This window comes from Bemisia tabaci, chromosome 2 (assembly GCF_918797505.1).
Source record: "Bemisia tabaci chromosome 2, PGI_BMITA_v3".
Taxonomy (NCBI): Eukaryota; Metazoa; Arthropoda; class Insecta; order Hemiptera; family Aleyrodidae; genus Bemisia; species Bemisia tabaci.
In genome coordinates, this window is record NC_092794.1 from 73,664,130 (window position 1) to 73,681,217 (window position 17,088).

Here is a 17,088-nt window from a genome sequence, read left to right on the forward strand (position 1 = left end):
TGAATCCTATCAAGAATAAAACAAAGAAAAAGGCAGAGAATTGGACTATGCGCTAAGAGAATGCTAAATATCCAGCTTAAACGAACTCCCAAATTTGACATTAAAATCATTTAGAATGATCATTGATTAAGAAACAGTGGAAAATGTGTTAGAGTAATTCTTACCTGAAGTAACTGATATTCTTGTTGAATAATTTTAAGAGAGGATTCTGAAGCTTCATGATTACACGGTGTGCCTTCACTTGCTCTACGGACTGGACTATATCTCTCTTGAACCAAGTATGACGATGAACTTTCCTTCAGACTTTCACGCCCAACTTTAAAAAGTAAAACTTTTTTTCAGTATGAAACAATGAGTTGAAAATGAATGATAAAACAAATTAAGCGCGTCTTCATCTCAATGGATACAGGACAAAAACCTTCTTTAGGATTTTGTGTACATTGCAAATGTGTCCACAAACAACTCACAGGGTTATGAGCTTAAATGCAAAGTGACAAATGCATTTGCATTTAAGAAATTCATAGACAAAGCAATAGACAAAACAGACGAAGAGAAAATGGAGCAACTCCATTGATTGAAATGGATTTTTGCCGTAGACTCTTCAAAAACTCTCCTTTTAGACTTTCACTGGCACTGGCACTGGCTGGTGGCTGTTATGAACTAACAAGAGAGGTATGGTTGTAAGAGAGAGAATGATGGACTAACTACAGGGCCTCTTGTGGGTTGCCGTTAGTTAGTCTTACCTCCTGTATTTATATTTTTAATCGGTATTAAGATTTTCCTGTTAGTGAATGATCTACTCATAAAAAGGGGTAGCTATTTCAGAGCCCTCTTAAATTCCCTCTGTGTCCTGAGCAAGGCAGACTTCAACTTCACATGTTAATACGAGTTGCTCAGTTGATTATCACCTTTATGATCGTTAAAGAATTTGAAAAAAAAAATTCAAATTCGGTATGGATCATCGCACAGCGTGTCGTGGATGGTGTACTATTTGTTCTATATCGACTATGAAGTGGAGTATAATCCGCTCCTCACTATAGTGGATTTACTCACAAGGGGAACTTCCCAAGTTGCCGCCTCCGATCGCGCCGAAAAAATTCGTACGAACTCTTTGGATGAATCCATTAGACCCGTGTTCTTTTGTTTTTATCAATGCACCCTGGAAGCACCCTAAAAAAATGCTGAAAATTCTTGTTTTGAGCGCATGTCGGACAGCCATAGCCAGTGACACTGCGCCAGGAGGGCTCGGCAAGGCACAGGAGTGATCGAGTCTATATAGGCTGTTAAGCCGTTCTACTCTCACAACCAGTGGTGGCTCTACGGTGGGGTGCTCACTTTGCAATCATGTTAACTCGGGTTGAATTCTCGATCCGAGCTAGTTCTGTTTTATGATCGAGTTTTATTTTCTCACACATTTTCCGCAACAACACTTCACATGAAATCACAATCAATACATTGGATCTTAACATTAATTTAATTTACCACCATCACCAAACACGAATTCATCAATGATCTGTGTCTTCTTCAATTTTAACTTAAGATGCTTTTTTCTTTTCTTTTTATGCGCGCGATTATCTCGCCAATCACTGCTCTTTCACATTAGCCGCCAGCCCGGTCCCCTTCACACCAACATATTTCTTCCAGCCAACACCCCCCCCCCCTCCAAGCCGATCGGCCATGTATGTCATGATTTTTTTTCTCATCATTGTCGAGAAAAAAATAATGAGAAAATTACTTCGAAAATTAAAAAAAAAGCATCTATAGTTATAATTGATGAAGTTATGAATCATTGAATTTGCGTTTGGTGATGGTTGTAAATAAAATGAATGTTAAGTTCCAATGTACTAATTGCGATTTCATGTGAAAAGCTGTTGCGGATAATGTGTGAGAAAATAAAACTTGATCATAAAACAGAACTAGCTTGGATCAAGAATTGAACCCAAGTTCACATGGCTGCAAGACGAACACTCAACCGCAGAGCCACCACCGGTTATGGGAGTAGAACGGCTGAACAGCGCATATAGACTCCAGTGCTCCTGCGCCTTGCCTAGCCCTCCTGGCGCGGCGTCACTGGCTGTTCTGTCTGACGCGCGCTCAAAACAAGAATTTTTGGCATTTTTTTAGGGTGCTTCCAGGGCGCATTGGAAAAAACAAAAGCACACGGGTCTAATGGATTCATCCAAAGAGTTTGTACGACTTTTTTCGGCGCGATCGGAGGCGGCAACTTGAGAAATTCCCCTTGTCAGAGTTGACTTCAGTCGCTTCTCATCATGATTACCTACACTCCAACCTTGCTTTCACTCCGCAATTTTAAACAAAAAGCAGTGTGCATTTCAAAATCAAACTAATCAATTTTATATACAAGTCAATGATGAGATTTATCAACGCTTGGTGTTGGAGTTTGCCGCTAGTTTGCTTTTGCGACAGACGCAAATATAGAGAGAATACCTTGTAATATTAATGCAATATCAAAGTTTTTAGATTGCTTTGAGGGGAAAAAAATTACAAACAAGTTTGAAAATAATCCCGAACAATCATTAAATTAGACAGCGAAGCCCATGAAAGCAATACAATAATACAAATGCATTTATATCCCAATCATCTTGACAGAACAATCAAGATAGTACCGTTTATTGGGAAACAAAGATAACACCGCTCAACATGGGTTAGAGTTCTGTCCTTCGAACCAAACAAATTTTTTTCGATTCCTAGGTGCTGAAGAAATCCGAAAATGCCCGTATTAACTTCAGGGAAATGGTTTGGTGCTCAGGACGCCGCATTTTGAATTTTCCAAAATTGAGAAAACACACGATTAGATTTTTGCAAAAATCTCCTCAACGGTTTATCCCACGAAAAAACCAAAAAATAGCAGAAAGACCATAAAATTTTCTACCGGAATCGCCCTCCCTTTTTGTTTCTAGCTTAATTTTTTGGTCGCGATATCAACGTTTTCTTCAAAAATTAGCTTAAAAAAAGGCGCATTTTTGTTGATTTTAAGAGAAACTTTGCTTCATATCTCCAGCCAAGATTGTCTGAGAAAAAATCTGTATGAGGTATGAAAATACCCAAAATTATAGGTCTCTCGGCATGACCTCAACTTAATAGTCCAATGCAAACTACAGCTGGGCTGAACACTCTCCCCCATCAGTTTAGTACTTATCCTAATTAGAGCTCAAAATATTTGGCACTGATTGAAAATGTTAGAACTTTAGAGCTTTGTCCCCCCCCCCTCCCTCCACAAATAGTGTGGGTCCAGCACTATTTTACCACCTTATTACACAGTTTGGGCCACGTTTTTAGGTTTTTTTTTCTTTCTTTCTTGATTTTAAAGGAGATGATATACAAAATCACAATATAAGGGCGGAGCTAATAAATTACTGTTTCACAGAATTAAATCAAGTCTAGGAACTACTGATGTATGTTTTCTGAAAGTAAATTTTACGCTCTTTTCAATGAGCACAACAGTTTTTTTTCTCAGACAATCGTGGCTGGAGATATGAAACAAAGTTTCTCCTAAAATCGGCAAAAATGCGCCTTTTTTTAAGCTAATTTTTGAAGAAAACATTAATATCACGACCAAAAAATTAAGCTAGAAACAAAAAAGGAGGATGATTCCGGTAGAAAGTTTTATGGTCTTTCTGCTGGTTTTTTTGTTTTGTTTTGTTTTTTTTTTTGTGGGATAAACCGTTGAGGAAGTATTGGCAAAACTCTGATCGTGAGTTTTCTCAATTTTGGAAAATTCAAAATGGCGGCGTCCTGGGCACCAAACCATTTTCCTGAAGTTAATATGGGCATTTTCGGACTTCTTCAGCACCTAGGAGTCGAAAAAAATTGGTTTGATTGGAAGGACAAACCAAAACCTGAAAGTTGTGCTGTTTAATCGAGATTGAGATCCTGAACTGGCAATACAATGTTTTGAAAATATTTAAAATATTTGTGACCGTTTACAGACAGAGGGATCTTAGTCTTAAAAACTCAGAGTTACTTAATTGATAACATTGAATTAGGGATTCTTAATAGACATTTTGCCTGTAAAAATCACTCCAGAATAAGAGTATGAGAGAGACTATTTTGCTTTTGACAAATTTGCCTCTTTGAACGAAATTTCTCATCTTCGGAACAGTTACGATAGACTTTAGATAAAGTGGCAAAATTTTACAAATGATTTTTTTAAATGTTTAACTACCATTAAAAATTATACAATTATACGCATTTTTAACTATCATTAAAAATTATACATAATCATACGAATTTGTAACTACCACTATAAATTATACATAATTATATGGTAATTATACACCACAAAATTATTATTAAAATTTCTTTTCGCCAAAAATAGAAGTTTACCATGAAACTACAAGGTTCTGACCTGCCAGATCATTTTTATTTGCCGTAAAGCAACGAACAGAGTTAATTTTGACCATCATCACTTTGAAATTAACACACCAGCTGCCACGTAGAGACCATCACTTACGATCGGCTTGACTTGAAAAGATCTCTTTTTCCGCAATGCACAGTCTGCAGGCTTCAACCCGAACTAACAGTTACTTACATTTTCCAATAGAATGCACCACTGCTGCTGTAATCAAGGCAATGTCCTGTGTGTGCTTTGTTTTAACACGCACAGTTGCTCTGATTTTTTATTGAATCTGGGGCAGTCAAGGTAGAGAGAAAAAAGCACGGATTTAACATGTAATAAGCATTTGGAAAGAAAGAAAAAAGGAGGAGAAAAAATCATTACATAAACTTAAAATATTTAGACTTACCAGACACTCGCTGAGACTCCTGAACAGTTGGAAGAACAGGCGCTTGGGGTAAGATGCGAGGATGACGCAAGGAAGTAGATAGAAGAGGCAAAGGGGGAGGAGTATATTTCCTCCTCATTCGGGTCTCCACCTCTTGGATTAACTCAGGGCTGATAACTTAAATTGTAACAAAAAAACAAAAACCCATGCACAAAAACTACTAAAAACTCAAAATGAAACAAATTATAAAAAGAATGAAAAAAAAAGATTACTGAACAAAAACATAAATCAAAATTGATACCAGATATTGGAAATCAAACTGACAAAATAATAAATAAGGGGGTAGAGAGTATGGAAAGAGGGGGAATTTTGAGGTTTGAATTTCCGATGCAAAACTATCTCTTTCTTGCAACCATGGAATGCGAAAAAGCAAAAAGAATGTGGCTCACTTTGAAAATTTTTAAAATTCACTTCTGAACTCTGGGGCCAAAACTCGCTAAACTTTTATTTACCGACAGTTTCAAGTTTTTTTAACTTGATTGCTGGAGTAGAATCAAATAAGTTTTGCTCTACCATGTCTGTCCACTTTTTAGCCCTTCAAAATGGAAAAATCTGACCTTTTTTTTTTTAAATTTGTTCAAAATTTTACGTTTAATCAGATCCCAACATCGTTTTAGGCAGTTTTTGCCATTTAATATCAGAATTTTGGCCCTAAACAGCTAAAATGTCCTGTACCGTAGCCTGTCTGTGACTCAAGTGCGCAACTTTAACGCTACATAACCATCATCTTGCATCTAAATACTTCCACTTCTGCTGTAAATTCACACTCAACTTGTACCTAACTTATTATTTTCAGTTATATTCATCCAAATAAGTGAAAATATTGACCGTCTTTGCGTCAAGCAGCCTTGTCTGCGGAATTCGCGTCCTGTACCGTAGCCCCCTTTTTTCAGCATCATTTCGTCCGTTAGAGTGCAGCACTTATGAACTTTGTTTACTTTTTTTGCGTTATCGTGACTATCACACGCTGATGTCGAGCAGAGGAAAAAAAACCGCATTGAAACAGTAAATTTTGACCGTTTTTTATGAGTTTCTAGGTTTAACGACCATCTAGGATGTCCTTACCATATACCTACCTTTTTAATGCATAAATCACTTCAAACTCTCGAATTTTGGTATTTTTTGATACGCTCTGATATCTTAACCTCAAATCCAGAATTTCAACCACATGCGTGGATATGCCCGAGCACCATTGCCAAAAATCACACGATTTGTCCGCACCGTAGCCGTCCGGTATCGTAGCCCGTAGCTGACGCGCGATGCGGCCGGGTCTACGGTAAGTACGGACAAAATGCGAAAATCATCTAAAAATCGGTGCGCTGTTTGATAGATCATCCCACTTTACTTTATTTTATCTATCACCAAAATTTGGAATTTAAAAAAAAAAGGGAGACGTATTTTTTTTTAGTGCGACGCGACTTAGAAGAAGGAGGCTTTTTTTTCGATGATTGCATAAGGATCGCCATCTTTTTATTTTTTTCATTTTGTCTTTTAGAACTTTGAGTCCTCTTTTTCGTCTGAAGTTCATAGCAATTTATTCGTTTAATATTTATTCGTTAATATCTAACTTATTTTTTTCTTATCGTCCTTTAAATATTTATTTAAGGTGATTTGTGACCACATTTTCGATAAATTTACCTTTTTGTTTTCTTTCTTATTTTGTAAAAGTGCACCTAAAACGTTCTAACGTTGTCAAGCTTGTTTTAAGAACTCAGCTTCTAAGATTTGTCCCTAATTATTTAATGTGTTTACTTTAAAATAAAAGCAGTTCATTATTTTTGAAAAACTGATTTACTTACTCTTTTTACCTTTATTGCCTGTAATTATTTATAAAAGTGGCACTTATAAGCTATGCTATAACTTAGCAGTTTATTCCCCAATGAATTTCAGTTCTTTATAATTCGGCCCTTGCATACAGTAATATTTACGAATGCCTCTTCGTCCTTACCGTAGCCCGTTTGTGTACCGTAACGTTATTGTCCTGTACCGTAGACCAGTAAAAAATTGTACAATTTGTAGCTTTAAAAAGAGCAAATCTGTAGAAATTCTTTAAAAAAAGTTGTCTACCACATCTTCTAAGTTAGTTCTAAAGAAATTAATTAAAATTAAGCGTTTAATTACATTTCCTGGCTTTTTTAGGAGAAAAATGATGGCGCAAAATTCTAGAAATCGGACTTTAGAGCAATTTGGGGGCTAAATTTGAAAGTAAAAACTTTGAAGGATATTTTGTTTTATTCTTCTACAAGAATATAGCTCTATGAGTGCAAAAAAACTTAAAACGGTATTATTATCGCACGTATTGATAGGAAAACAAGCCTGTTTAGTTGGTCTACGGTACGGACAAAAAATTTAACTTCCAGTGATAAAAGAGGCCAAAAAAAATTTCTGTTGAAAACGAAGATTGACCACAATTAAAATCGACTTTCCAAGAGTATGAAGACTTCAGAAAACATGCTGAAGTTTTAAAATAACTAAAGTCACTTTTTTAAAAAACGATGGCTTCAAGAGCAAAACTTATTTGATTCTACTCGCTGGTGCTTGCTTTATGTAACGGAGAATTCACAGACAGGTCTAATTTGCTGATAGATTTCAGAAAGAATCAAGAATAGTTTAAGCGCAATTTAATTGATTATGGACTTTAAGTTGACCAAAATTGAAACCAGCCACAGCCGAAAAAATTTGGGTTTAGGAACCTTCCCATATTGATAGATAATGATAGCTTGATCCATAGCTTGATCAATATATGTCATATGACAGCAGTCACGACCCCATTTCCACCTACTGTGACTACAACTTTAACTTCATACAAGAACACAAGAAACGCTCTAAATAACTCTTGTAGGGAGATGAAAATAATCTTCTTTAACGTGATAGGTAGATTTCCTCACCGAGCGCAAAATGGAACTAATTTCTGAGGGAGAGGGAATTCTGGAGGAAAAGGACCCTATGCACAGGTCTGCCAAAGTCCACCACTTCAAAATTTGATGAAATTCATACTAGTGATAAAATGCTACTTCTGACCGCCAAATCTGTGATTGATATTGTTTCCAAGGGCCAACAAAGGCCAGGTTGCCAAAAATGGCAACATTGCACTCAGGCAGCTGGGGGAAAATCAACTACAGATATGGAAGCCAGAATTAGCCCTTTATCACCAGTATGAGTTTCATTGAATAATGAAGTGGGGGATTTCAGCGGGTTTTTGGTGCATAGGGTCTTTCTGTCTTGGATGTACTCAGTAAAGCCAACGTTGGTGAAAAAGGACAAGATTACAAAAGGTTGAACAGTAAAATTGTTGACCAGAATGGGAGCTAAATCGTCATTCAGTTTGTGAGGAATGGTTGCAGAAATTCTTAAAAAACAGTTTTATTTATGAGACAAACCATCAATCATGGGATCGACTGAGATTATCTTGGTATATATTTTTTTCAAAATCAATCGCAAAAACTAAATTTGCTGCATCATACATTTAAGTAGCCATCGGTGTTGACCAATGAGATTAATTTACAAGAAAATCCCATGGTTTTGACAAAAAGCATTTTCTCCTAATGGAGATGATAATTGGCATTAAAAGTTGTGAATTACTTCAAAAAATTTAAAAATTTTGTCGTGAAAATTTTTCTCAGTTATGTGAATTATGAACATGAGCATTTGTAAAATGCACTGAAGTTTGAGGTAAATATTTTGGAGAGGGGTGGAAGGACTAAGGGTGAGAAATTTAATTAAAACTGACTTTGATACGGAAAATAAAACCAAAACTTCAAAAATTAGAATTACAACACAAAATCAAACTTTTACGCTAACAAAATAAGCAAGGAAAGCTACAAAGACAAAAGACGCAGATGAAGAGGATATTAATCAGAGGTACACACCTGGAGGTCGTTCGGTAACAGTTAGAAGTCCGCTGCGACGGGTCCTTGAAGTAGACTGTGACTGATGCTGCCCTAAAATTTCTTCTGTGCAACCTAAACCTAAGGAATGTCTTTTAGTGCCACCGCAATTTTGTATGTACCTGGAAACATATAAAATTCTCATGATTGTTTTTGCATTTTGCCTTCAACTTCTTCACCACAAAATTTTCCTCTTATTTTCTTTTTAATAAACATAGAAAATGCAGGTTGCCTTTGCAACCAAAAATAGCTGAAAACTCTTCATCAACATTAAACTTTGGTACACTTACGGTAAGGCTACTTTCACAAAGTTGTCAACATATTTATTGCAAATTTTACCACTGAAGGCAATCAACAAACTACTGTGGAAAGACACAAAATTGAAAGAACCCGGCAGAAGTTTCAAATTCAAAATGAGCTAGTGGTGCAAACTTTTTTTTAATTTGTTTTCTGATAGTACTAAGAGAGTCGTGCTTCCTGTAATTTTTCTAGAACTCTTCTCAGAATGATGGAAAACTCAATTATGAAAAATGTTAAGACTTTTTTTTTTGAAATTTTTAGTTAAACTTATAATGTGATGTAACAAATTTTAATTTAAGGGCTTAAATAAGTATGTTAAAGTTTTGTTGCTTATTTTTCTGTATTAGGATACATAATTGATTTATAGTTCACTTACGTTTACATTTTATTGCCTTGCTTTTTCAACCTTCATACAATTTTTAAGAACTTGAATATTCTTATTATACCGGGTGTCCCAGAGCATTCTTCCACAACCTCTTTCTCGGAAACGGCCGAAAATTTTGCTTTGGAACGAAAACTTCTGAGGGTATGTTAATCACCCCGAAGAATTCAATGAAATATTTTCAGCTCCCCAAACCCCCATTTTGGGAAGTTTTTAAGGGGATGCCCCCCCGTTTCTCGCGTATTTCAGGTAGGATGGGTATCTTTTGACATGGGCTTTAAATTCTACGGCCAAAAATAAGAACTTTCTGATCTATTGAATTAAAAAACAAAACAAAAAAAATAAAGCTTATCATAATTTAAAAGAATTTTTTGAGGAACCTGTATAAGTTCATTTTGCTTAAATTGTTGTAATTATTGTATAAATTGTATTTGACTTATGCCAGAGCTGTTTACTATAGGCTGTATGCATTAATAAATTCCGTCCGTCCGTCCGTCCGTCTATCTATCTAAATTCTATCTATTCACTTTTACCCTAAACCCCCGTTTTTTGGGAGTTACGGGGCATTTTGGGGCATTTTTGTGGGCCAAATTCAATCAGGCCCTGTAGGCGTTAAATTTATCCAATTTTCAAAATCTAAAAACCCTGTTGCAAGCGGCAGGGGATTTTCCATGGGGTTGCCGGCAAGTAGGGGACGGTTTTTTTTGTAGTCCGCGCATTTACCGCGGCATGAGTGTATTTTCCAAAGGGTAGCGTCACATTGGTGAATGAAAATCATTTACCCATCCCCTCTTGCCGCAGATATGTTTCACGAATCAGTTCCCCTTGGCTGATTAAACTTGACCCTGGATCCCACTTATGATTTATACTGAAGTCAGACCAATCCATTCCCTCATTTTTGTATCTTCGGAAAATGCACTAAAAACATGTAAGAACAACTATAAACAGTAATCCATCATTGAGTCACCAGTGCATCTTTAATTTCAGTCCAAAATATTCATTATGTCTCGAGTTTTCACGCACCCCCCCCCCCTCCCGCCTGTAAAACATTTAAATGACCGCTCCTACTCCTACCCCCCCCTCCCCCCACCCGTAAAACGGTAAATTGCCACTTTTATGGAACGCGTCGGCCGATTTCGCTGAAATTCAATAGGAAACCAGTCTTAGTAGATCTCTAACTACCATCAAAATTTCAGCTCAAAATATTCATTTTTACTCGAGTTATCGCGTGGACAAAATTAAACCTCCCCCCACTTTGACCCCTCGCTGTGCAAAAAGTAATTAACCTATTCCGATTTTTTCTTCACAGTTTATAAGTACTCTTAGGGGACTATAAACCTCAGAAGTTTTGTTTCAAGAAACTTAAAAATTAACTGCCGCTCAAAGCTCTGAAAACTGAAAAATCCTCATGCTGGCTGAAATACATATATATGTGTGTGTATGTATATATATATATAACAAAATGAATGACATATATTTTCGTGATCTACGACTTGAGATCGGTGCTCTTTACATGGTCCCAGGTCTAGGTCCCACCATGAGGGAGAACGCAATAGTGTATCTTCCCTTCGGAAAATATACTTAAAGTCTCCTGAGAGAAAAGGTCAATAACTTTTTATTGATGTGGCACATGACTCCTGTTGATCCAAAATTATGGGGGCCACGACCCCCCGAAATTTTTGAGACTTTTGAGGGCTATAAGTTGAAAATTTCAAATGGCAAGGGTATGTTTTGACTTAAGATCTGAATTCTACGCGAAAAGTTACATAGAACTGTTATGGCACACGGCCTATTTGCTCCAATTTACTTTAGAACCCCATTTCCCCATAAGAAGCCGTGTATTTTTGGATGGAAAAGGGGATCACAAAAATGAGGCAAATGGGCCGTACGCCATAACAGTTCTATGTAACTTTTCGCGTAGAATTCAGATCTTAAGGCAAAACATATCCTTGCCATTTGAAATTTTCGACTTACAGCTCTCAAAAGCCCCAAAAATTTCGGGGGGTCGTGGTCCTCATACTATTGGATCAACAGGGGTCAGGTTCCACATCAATAAAAAGTTATTGACCTCTTCTCTTGGGAGACTTTTAAATTTTGAAAATTGGATAATTTTAACGCCTACAGTGTCTGATTGAATTTAGCCCAAAAAAATTCCCCAAAATGCCCTGTAACTCCAAAAAACGGGGGTTTAGGGAAAAAGTGAATAGAACAGAAAGTTCTTATTTTTGGCCGTAGAATTTAAATCCCAACTCAAAAGATACCCCTCCTATCTGAAATACGCGAGAAACGGGGTGCGCCCCCTTAAAAACCCCCCAAAATGGGGTTTTGGGAGCTGAAAATATTTTCATTGAATTCTTCGGGGTGATTTACATACCCTTAGAAGTTTTCGTCCCAAAGCTCAATTTTCGGCCGTTTCCGAAAAAAAGATAGTGCAAAGGTGCTCTGGAACACCAGGTATAGGACACGCCCCCCCCCCCCCCCAAAAAAAAAAATTGATACAAGTAGAAGCACTGTCCTCCCTCCCCACAATGGAAGGACAGTGATTCTACAATTAATATATTTGTACATGCATTGAAAGAATCTTCAAAAAAAATTTTTTTTTGAAAATTTTGATTCAGTTTTGATAATTATTTTTTTTTACTGATTCTTGAAGTCACCAAAATCTGGACCCATTTAAAATGATATTTTTGGCGTTCTGCCAAGGCAAATCCTCAGTCCACATTCACATTTAAAGACATGGCCTAGTTACATCATAACAACCGTCAGGCTTTAGTTGGTCCGCTATTATATCAGCTTTTCTTCCCATAAGAAGTGCTTTTTTAAACTTTTTAATGAACTTCTTCGTTTTTCTTTTCAATGTAAGTTTATGTGAAAGGCACGTTGTTGATGTTCTGCAGAAGTTTTAGGTCACTGACCTATTTTAAGTGAAGTTAAACTAACTCTCATAGGTGTTTCAATCTGATTACCATTAAAAGTAAAAAAGTTAATTGCAATTACGATTAAAGTTCCATTAATTACACAACTACGCTATAAAACCAAGAAGCCTTTTAAAAAAGGGCTACATTAAGGACTCGGAAGAAGTTGTAGCACTGGGTTATCAGGACCAAGAGGATTGAATGAGAAGAGTGAAGGGAGGAGGACAGAATTTGAGAGTTGGGCTACCACTGTTTCACCGCATTTCTAGATCCTCAGAATGAGTACATTGCCAAAAATTTCATAATTTTGATGGAATTTTGCATTTCTGATCCAACCTAATCAAAAGTAAAGTGCACCTAGCCTTAAATTGAGATGTAAGGTAACTTGAGCATTATAGGTAAAGGATATTTATTTCTCAAAATTTTTTCTTTGCTTACATCCTCATGAAAATGCACAGTTGTGAAGGATAATATTATCACGCATGTAGGATATGTAGTAGTATTGACCACACGAGAAAAAGAGAGTTATTGACACACCTGGAAAGTAATTCTGGAGACACGTCTTCTGAATTAGATCCTATTAAATCAGCACTGACTTGTGAGATAGCCTCTATACTAGGAATGGCAGAAGTATTCAATGGCTGAGACCTTTGCGCAATTGTTGGACTTCCTGGCTGCTGAAAAGTGAGAGTGTCAAGTTAGTAAATTCTATCTTATAAAATCTTAAGCCCTCTAAATCCTGGAGATTTTGAATGCGCTGGGCTGGAGTTACCAAGAGTGCAAGGTAAAGGAAGTTTCACTGGTTTGCGACGATTTACCTATGTGTTGTGATGCACCTTCATCATCTTTTTGCGCTCACCATTTTTAGCTCAGTTATTGCACAAAACTCTGCAAGCCTATTTTTGTCCGTTTCCGAACTAATATTGACCCTATGAAGTTGGAATTGCTCACGATTGAGGAGCCACTCAATATGTAGAGATCCCATTTTTTGTAATACATAGCGACTCAAGTTCTTGCTGAAAATTGCCAAATTCTTGCTTTAAATTTTCTGCACGGCCTAAATTCTAGCAATAAATCCTAAAAAACTTGCTGAAAGACCTAAAAGTTAATCTGAGAATCCCACCATTTCCACTAGAAACTGATAATTTTTTCTTAAAATTTAGTGCATTTTATTATTGTTTTCTTTATTTTAAACAAAAGTAGAGGGAATTGAAGAATTTCAGGTACATTTAGAAACTCTTTCTTAAATAAATAAAAATTAAACAACAGGATCTTAAGATCAGAAAGTAAGCAAATAAGTAAGTAAAAGTAAGTAAATTAAAGAAAAAAAAATTCGAAAGTGAAAACTTGCTAAAAACTCCACGTCGCCGAACTTGAAAAAGATCACTTCTCCGATAATTTTCGAATTTGTGGTGAATACTGCCAAATTTTCATCAGCTGCTGAAATTCTCGAAATTTGCGGTGAATTCCAAAATTAACGAAATTCTTATTACATATCCAAAATCAGCCAAACTTCAAGATCATGCCAGAGCTTAAAAACAGGATTTAAAAATTCTTGCAAATGGCGCTAAATAAATGCTAGGGTCTCTAACCATGATAGTAAAGCAAATGAATTTAGATAAAATTTGATACAAACCAGCTGAAGCTCTTCGTTACTACCGGGCTGACTGCAAACACCATCCAATCTTTGATAATACATCTTGAGATTGGCACCGCCATCCGAAGCGCGTCTCCCAAAACCATTTGCATCTGGAAATATTTAGTTTCATTTAAAAGAGGTTACTTACAATAGCAAGCTACTGATGAAAAATGAAACAATTTCACAAGCTCACCACTGCGAAGAGTAAAACTTACACAATCCTCCTGCTGAATATAACAAATTTACAGGAAAAGGGACCTTAGTCCCTAAAAACTTAAAATTAAAATATCAATACAAGAGTCTAGACCAGTGTTCTAGCAACAATTTTGAACAAAAACCTGGAAAAATGTCAAAGAAAACTGTAGCTATGGCTGTTATGAAGATTCCAGTTGAAGAAAATAAATTGTGAGAGAAAGCTATTTTCAGTAGGTCTGTTGCAAACAAGAGGTGCAGCCAAGTAAGTAGACACTTTGTAGGCGAAATCACTCAAATATCACAATGGGCATATCAGAAAAATCAGAAATTCACTCTTCAAAGTGCAATTTTGGTAGATTGTAACATGCTTATTCAAATTTCCCGCGTCCGTGGGCAGTTTTCCTTCATCACTGATGACCAGGTTTGCACAGAAAAAGAAAGATGAAAACCTACCAATAATAAACGTAGACTTTCGCAAACTTTTTCTTGCATATGATTTAAATGGTTTTCAAACATATGTTCCCTCCTCCTTTCTTTTTCTTGTAAAAATCAAGGCTTTAAATCAATCAAAATCATCATGTGTAAAGAAAATTAGTGATAGTTCAAGAGGTTACTTATTAATTTAGGTTATTCTTTTTACATCTCCCTCTGGAGAAACTTGAGTGCTGGCCAAAAAGAAAAACTGCCCTTGGACTTTTGCTGCTTTGAGTGGGGTGTTTCCTAAAACTGGCTAGCAAAAAATCAGTTCTTTTACAGTCCTTCTCAAAAAATTCAGTACCTCATCAGTAGAAAAATCAGTCTTTCAGCAGAGCCATCATGTAATAAAATTAAAAAAATATCGAAATTCATGCCAGAGTCGTGAAAATAATGTAGCCAAGAAATTCAAAGCTTATTAGTAGCCTGAAAATCAACTCATTGCACAATTGTAGTCCAGTGGGCAAATATTGCACTTAAAATCGATGTGCAAGGGATTGCACAACCTTTCTGGGCTGTTTTGAAAAAACAGCACGGCAAAAGAAAAATAATTACAGACCTTTTTACAAGATTTCTGTACTTTCGCAGTACCTCTATACCGCCTTGAAAAAATCAATACCAGGTCAGTAATCAGTATTTCCAGACTTTCTAGACTAGTAGACACTCTATTTAATCAATAGTTTAAATGAAATGGTGAGTAAAAAACTGTGGATTAAATAATTGTACTCACTGGCACCCATGACAGGTGGAGGTTTGAGCAAGTGCTGGTCTTTGATTGTGAAATTTCGTGGAGGCTGATTTTGGACAAGAGGTAAATTCAGAGGTAAATTTGTATTTGGCAGGATATTGGGAATTTCTCTCTGACCACAAGTCAAATAATGAGTTTCCAGTAACTAAAGAGTAAAAGAAAACCACACGCATTAAAACATGAACAGCATACTAGTAATAAATTCCAAGTTCCTTTAAAATTGAAAATTTTAACTTGTAATTGAATTTTTACACTATTAAAAATTGCTTACGAAGACAGTTCTTTAAGAAAATAATGAAAAAAGAGCGGAAATAGAAAATAAAAATGGGAGAAAAGCAGTGCAAAATGCAGTAAAAAATTGTGAATTTACCTGAGTATGACATGAGTCTCCAGGGCCAACGGTATGTCTCCTAGTAGTCAGCTGATATTTATCATCCACACTATTTGGAATATCTTTTTTATCACTTTCAATGTCAACATCCCCAAACTAGAACACAGTGCATTAAAAATGATTAGACATCTGACCAACTGCAAGCTAACAGTATTGAAGATCAATGCTTCCATAAACGAGACAAAATGAGGACTACACTTGAGTATTTTTAAAATGAATCTGGATTTCTTTTACTATTGGGCAACCAACAAAAAATCAGGAGTTTAATGGCTGATGCAAATAAGAGGGTTGAATTTCTGTAGCATTATCATAACTTTAAAATGCATTTACAGTTTTATATGCTGGTAAGAAATTCCCACTATCCATCGCAGACCTCCGACACAGATCGCCACATGGTTGGGAGGGTATCATTATACTTGCAGTAATTGACCACCATAGTATCAATTATAACAAAGAGCCATTGTATCATCCAATAATTACAATTTCACAGCCCGACAAATACTTAAAAAAGGGATTGTGCTTGGATATGATAAAATTACAATTTGGACCATCTCATCGATTTGAAAGCAGAAATCATCCCAAAAAAATATGTCCCACCATATTCAACTGTGTACTATATACCTCTGTGTATTCAAATCTTTTTTTAGGATCAGCCAGAACTTTGTTGCAGATTGCGTTCAGCGGCAATATCGATTAATTATAGCTACATTCTCTCCGCATGATGCAAGCTAAATTTTTCATGAAAAAAGTTTGCACAATGTACCAGTAGGAACAGTATTTAGATCAAAGTTGAGAAAAAATATAAAAAACGGCCGCGCCGTCTAAACTTCATAGATCGCCGTTTTTATACGGCTCAGCCGATTTTGCTCAAATTTCACCCGTATTTCCTTCAGAAAATACACTAAAACTTGAGATCAAATTGCAATTTTCTTTCCTTTCTCATATTTGAATGGTTAAAAAATGAGCCTGGTTTCCTTATAGACCAGAATTATAATTATATGGAAAATTCAGTTCAATTAAGAACAGTATTGCAACTTTTTCTTCAGATAATAGTACTGTGTACGCCCACAGATAACCCGCACCCCAGATTTTGAGTGTGTCAAAGAAAAAAAATTCCCGTATAACCCACACACGCCCCTGGTGGTCTATTTCGCTCGCATTGTCAAGTAGCACCTGATAGGTATGCAATTTCAGTGAGTTTCACAGATAGCTTGCACCCTGATTTTTGAGCATTGAAATAGGAAGAAAAGGGGCGGGTTATCTGCGGGTATATACGGTGCTTAAAAGGTGTCTTTTTACACTTCAATGACTACATGTAGTGCTTTGGTTTGCTGTTGGGGGGGGGGGGGGAG

The 17,088-nt window shown here is 36.3% G+C and overlaps 1 protein-coding gene across 3 annotated transcripts in view; it reads right to left on the reverse strand.

The window, feature by feature from the left end:
• LOC109039270 (serine/threonine-protein kinase SIK3) overlaps positions 1-17,088 on the reverse strand; it is a 43,050-nt gene that overhangs the window by 12,357 nt on the left and 13,605 nt on the right. The window contains exons 11-17 of one of the 3 annotated variants that reach the window (XM_072296213.1): positions 15,716-15,832; positions 15,328-15,490; positions 13,926-14,038; positions 12,827-12,963; positions 8,675-8,814; positions 4,767-4,922; positions 165-316 (exon numbers count right to left, since the gene is read on the reverse strand). In XM_072296213.1, the coding sequence (XP_072152314.1) occupies positions 165-316; positions 4,767-4,922; positions 8,675-8,814; positions 12,827-12,963; positions 13,926-14,038; positions 15,328-15,490; positions 15,716-15,832 (978 nt within the window). Of the gene's footprint in view, positions 1-164; positions 317-4,766; positions 4,923-8,674; positions 8,815-12,826; positions 12,967-13,925; positions 14,039-15,327; positions 15,491-15,715; positions 15,833-17,088 lie in introns of all 3 variants that reach the window. The other 2 variants (XM_019054674.2, XM_019054675.2) reach the window with 2 other exon arrangements.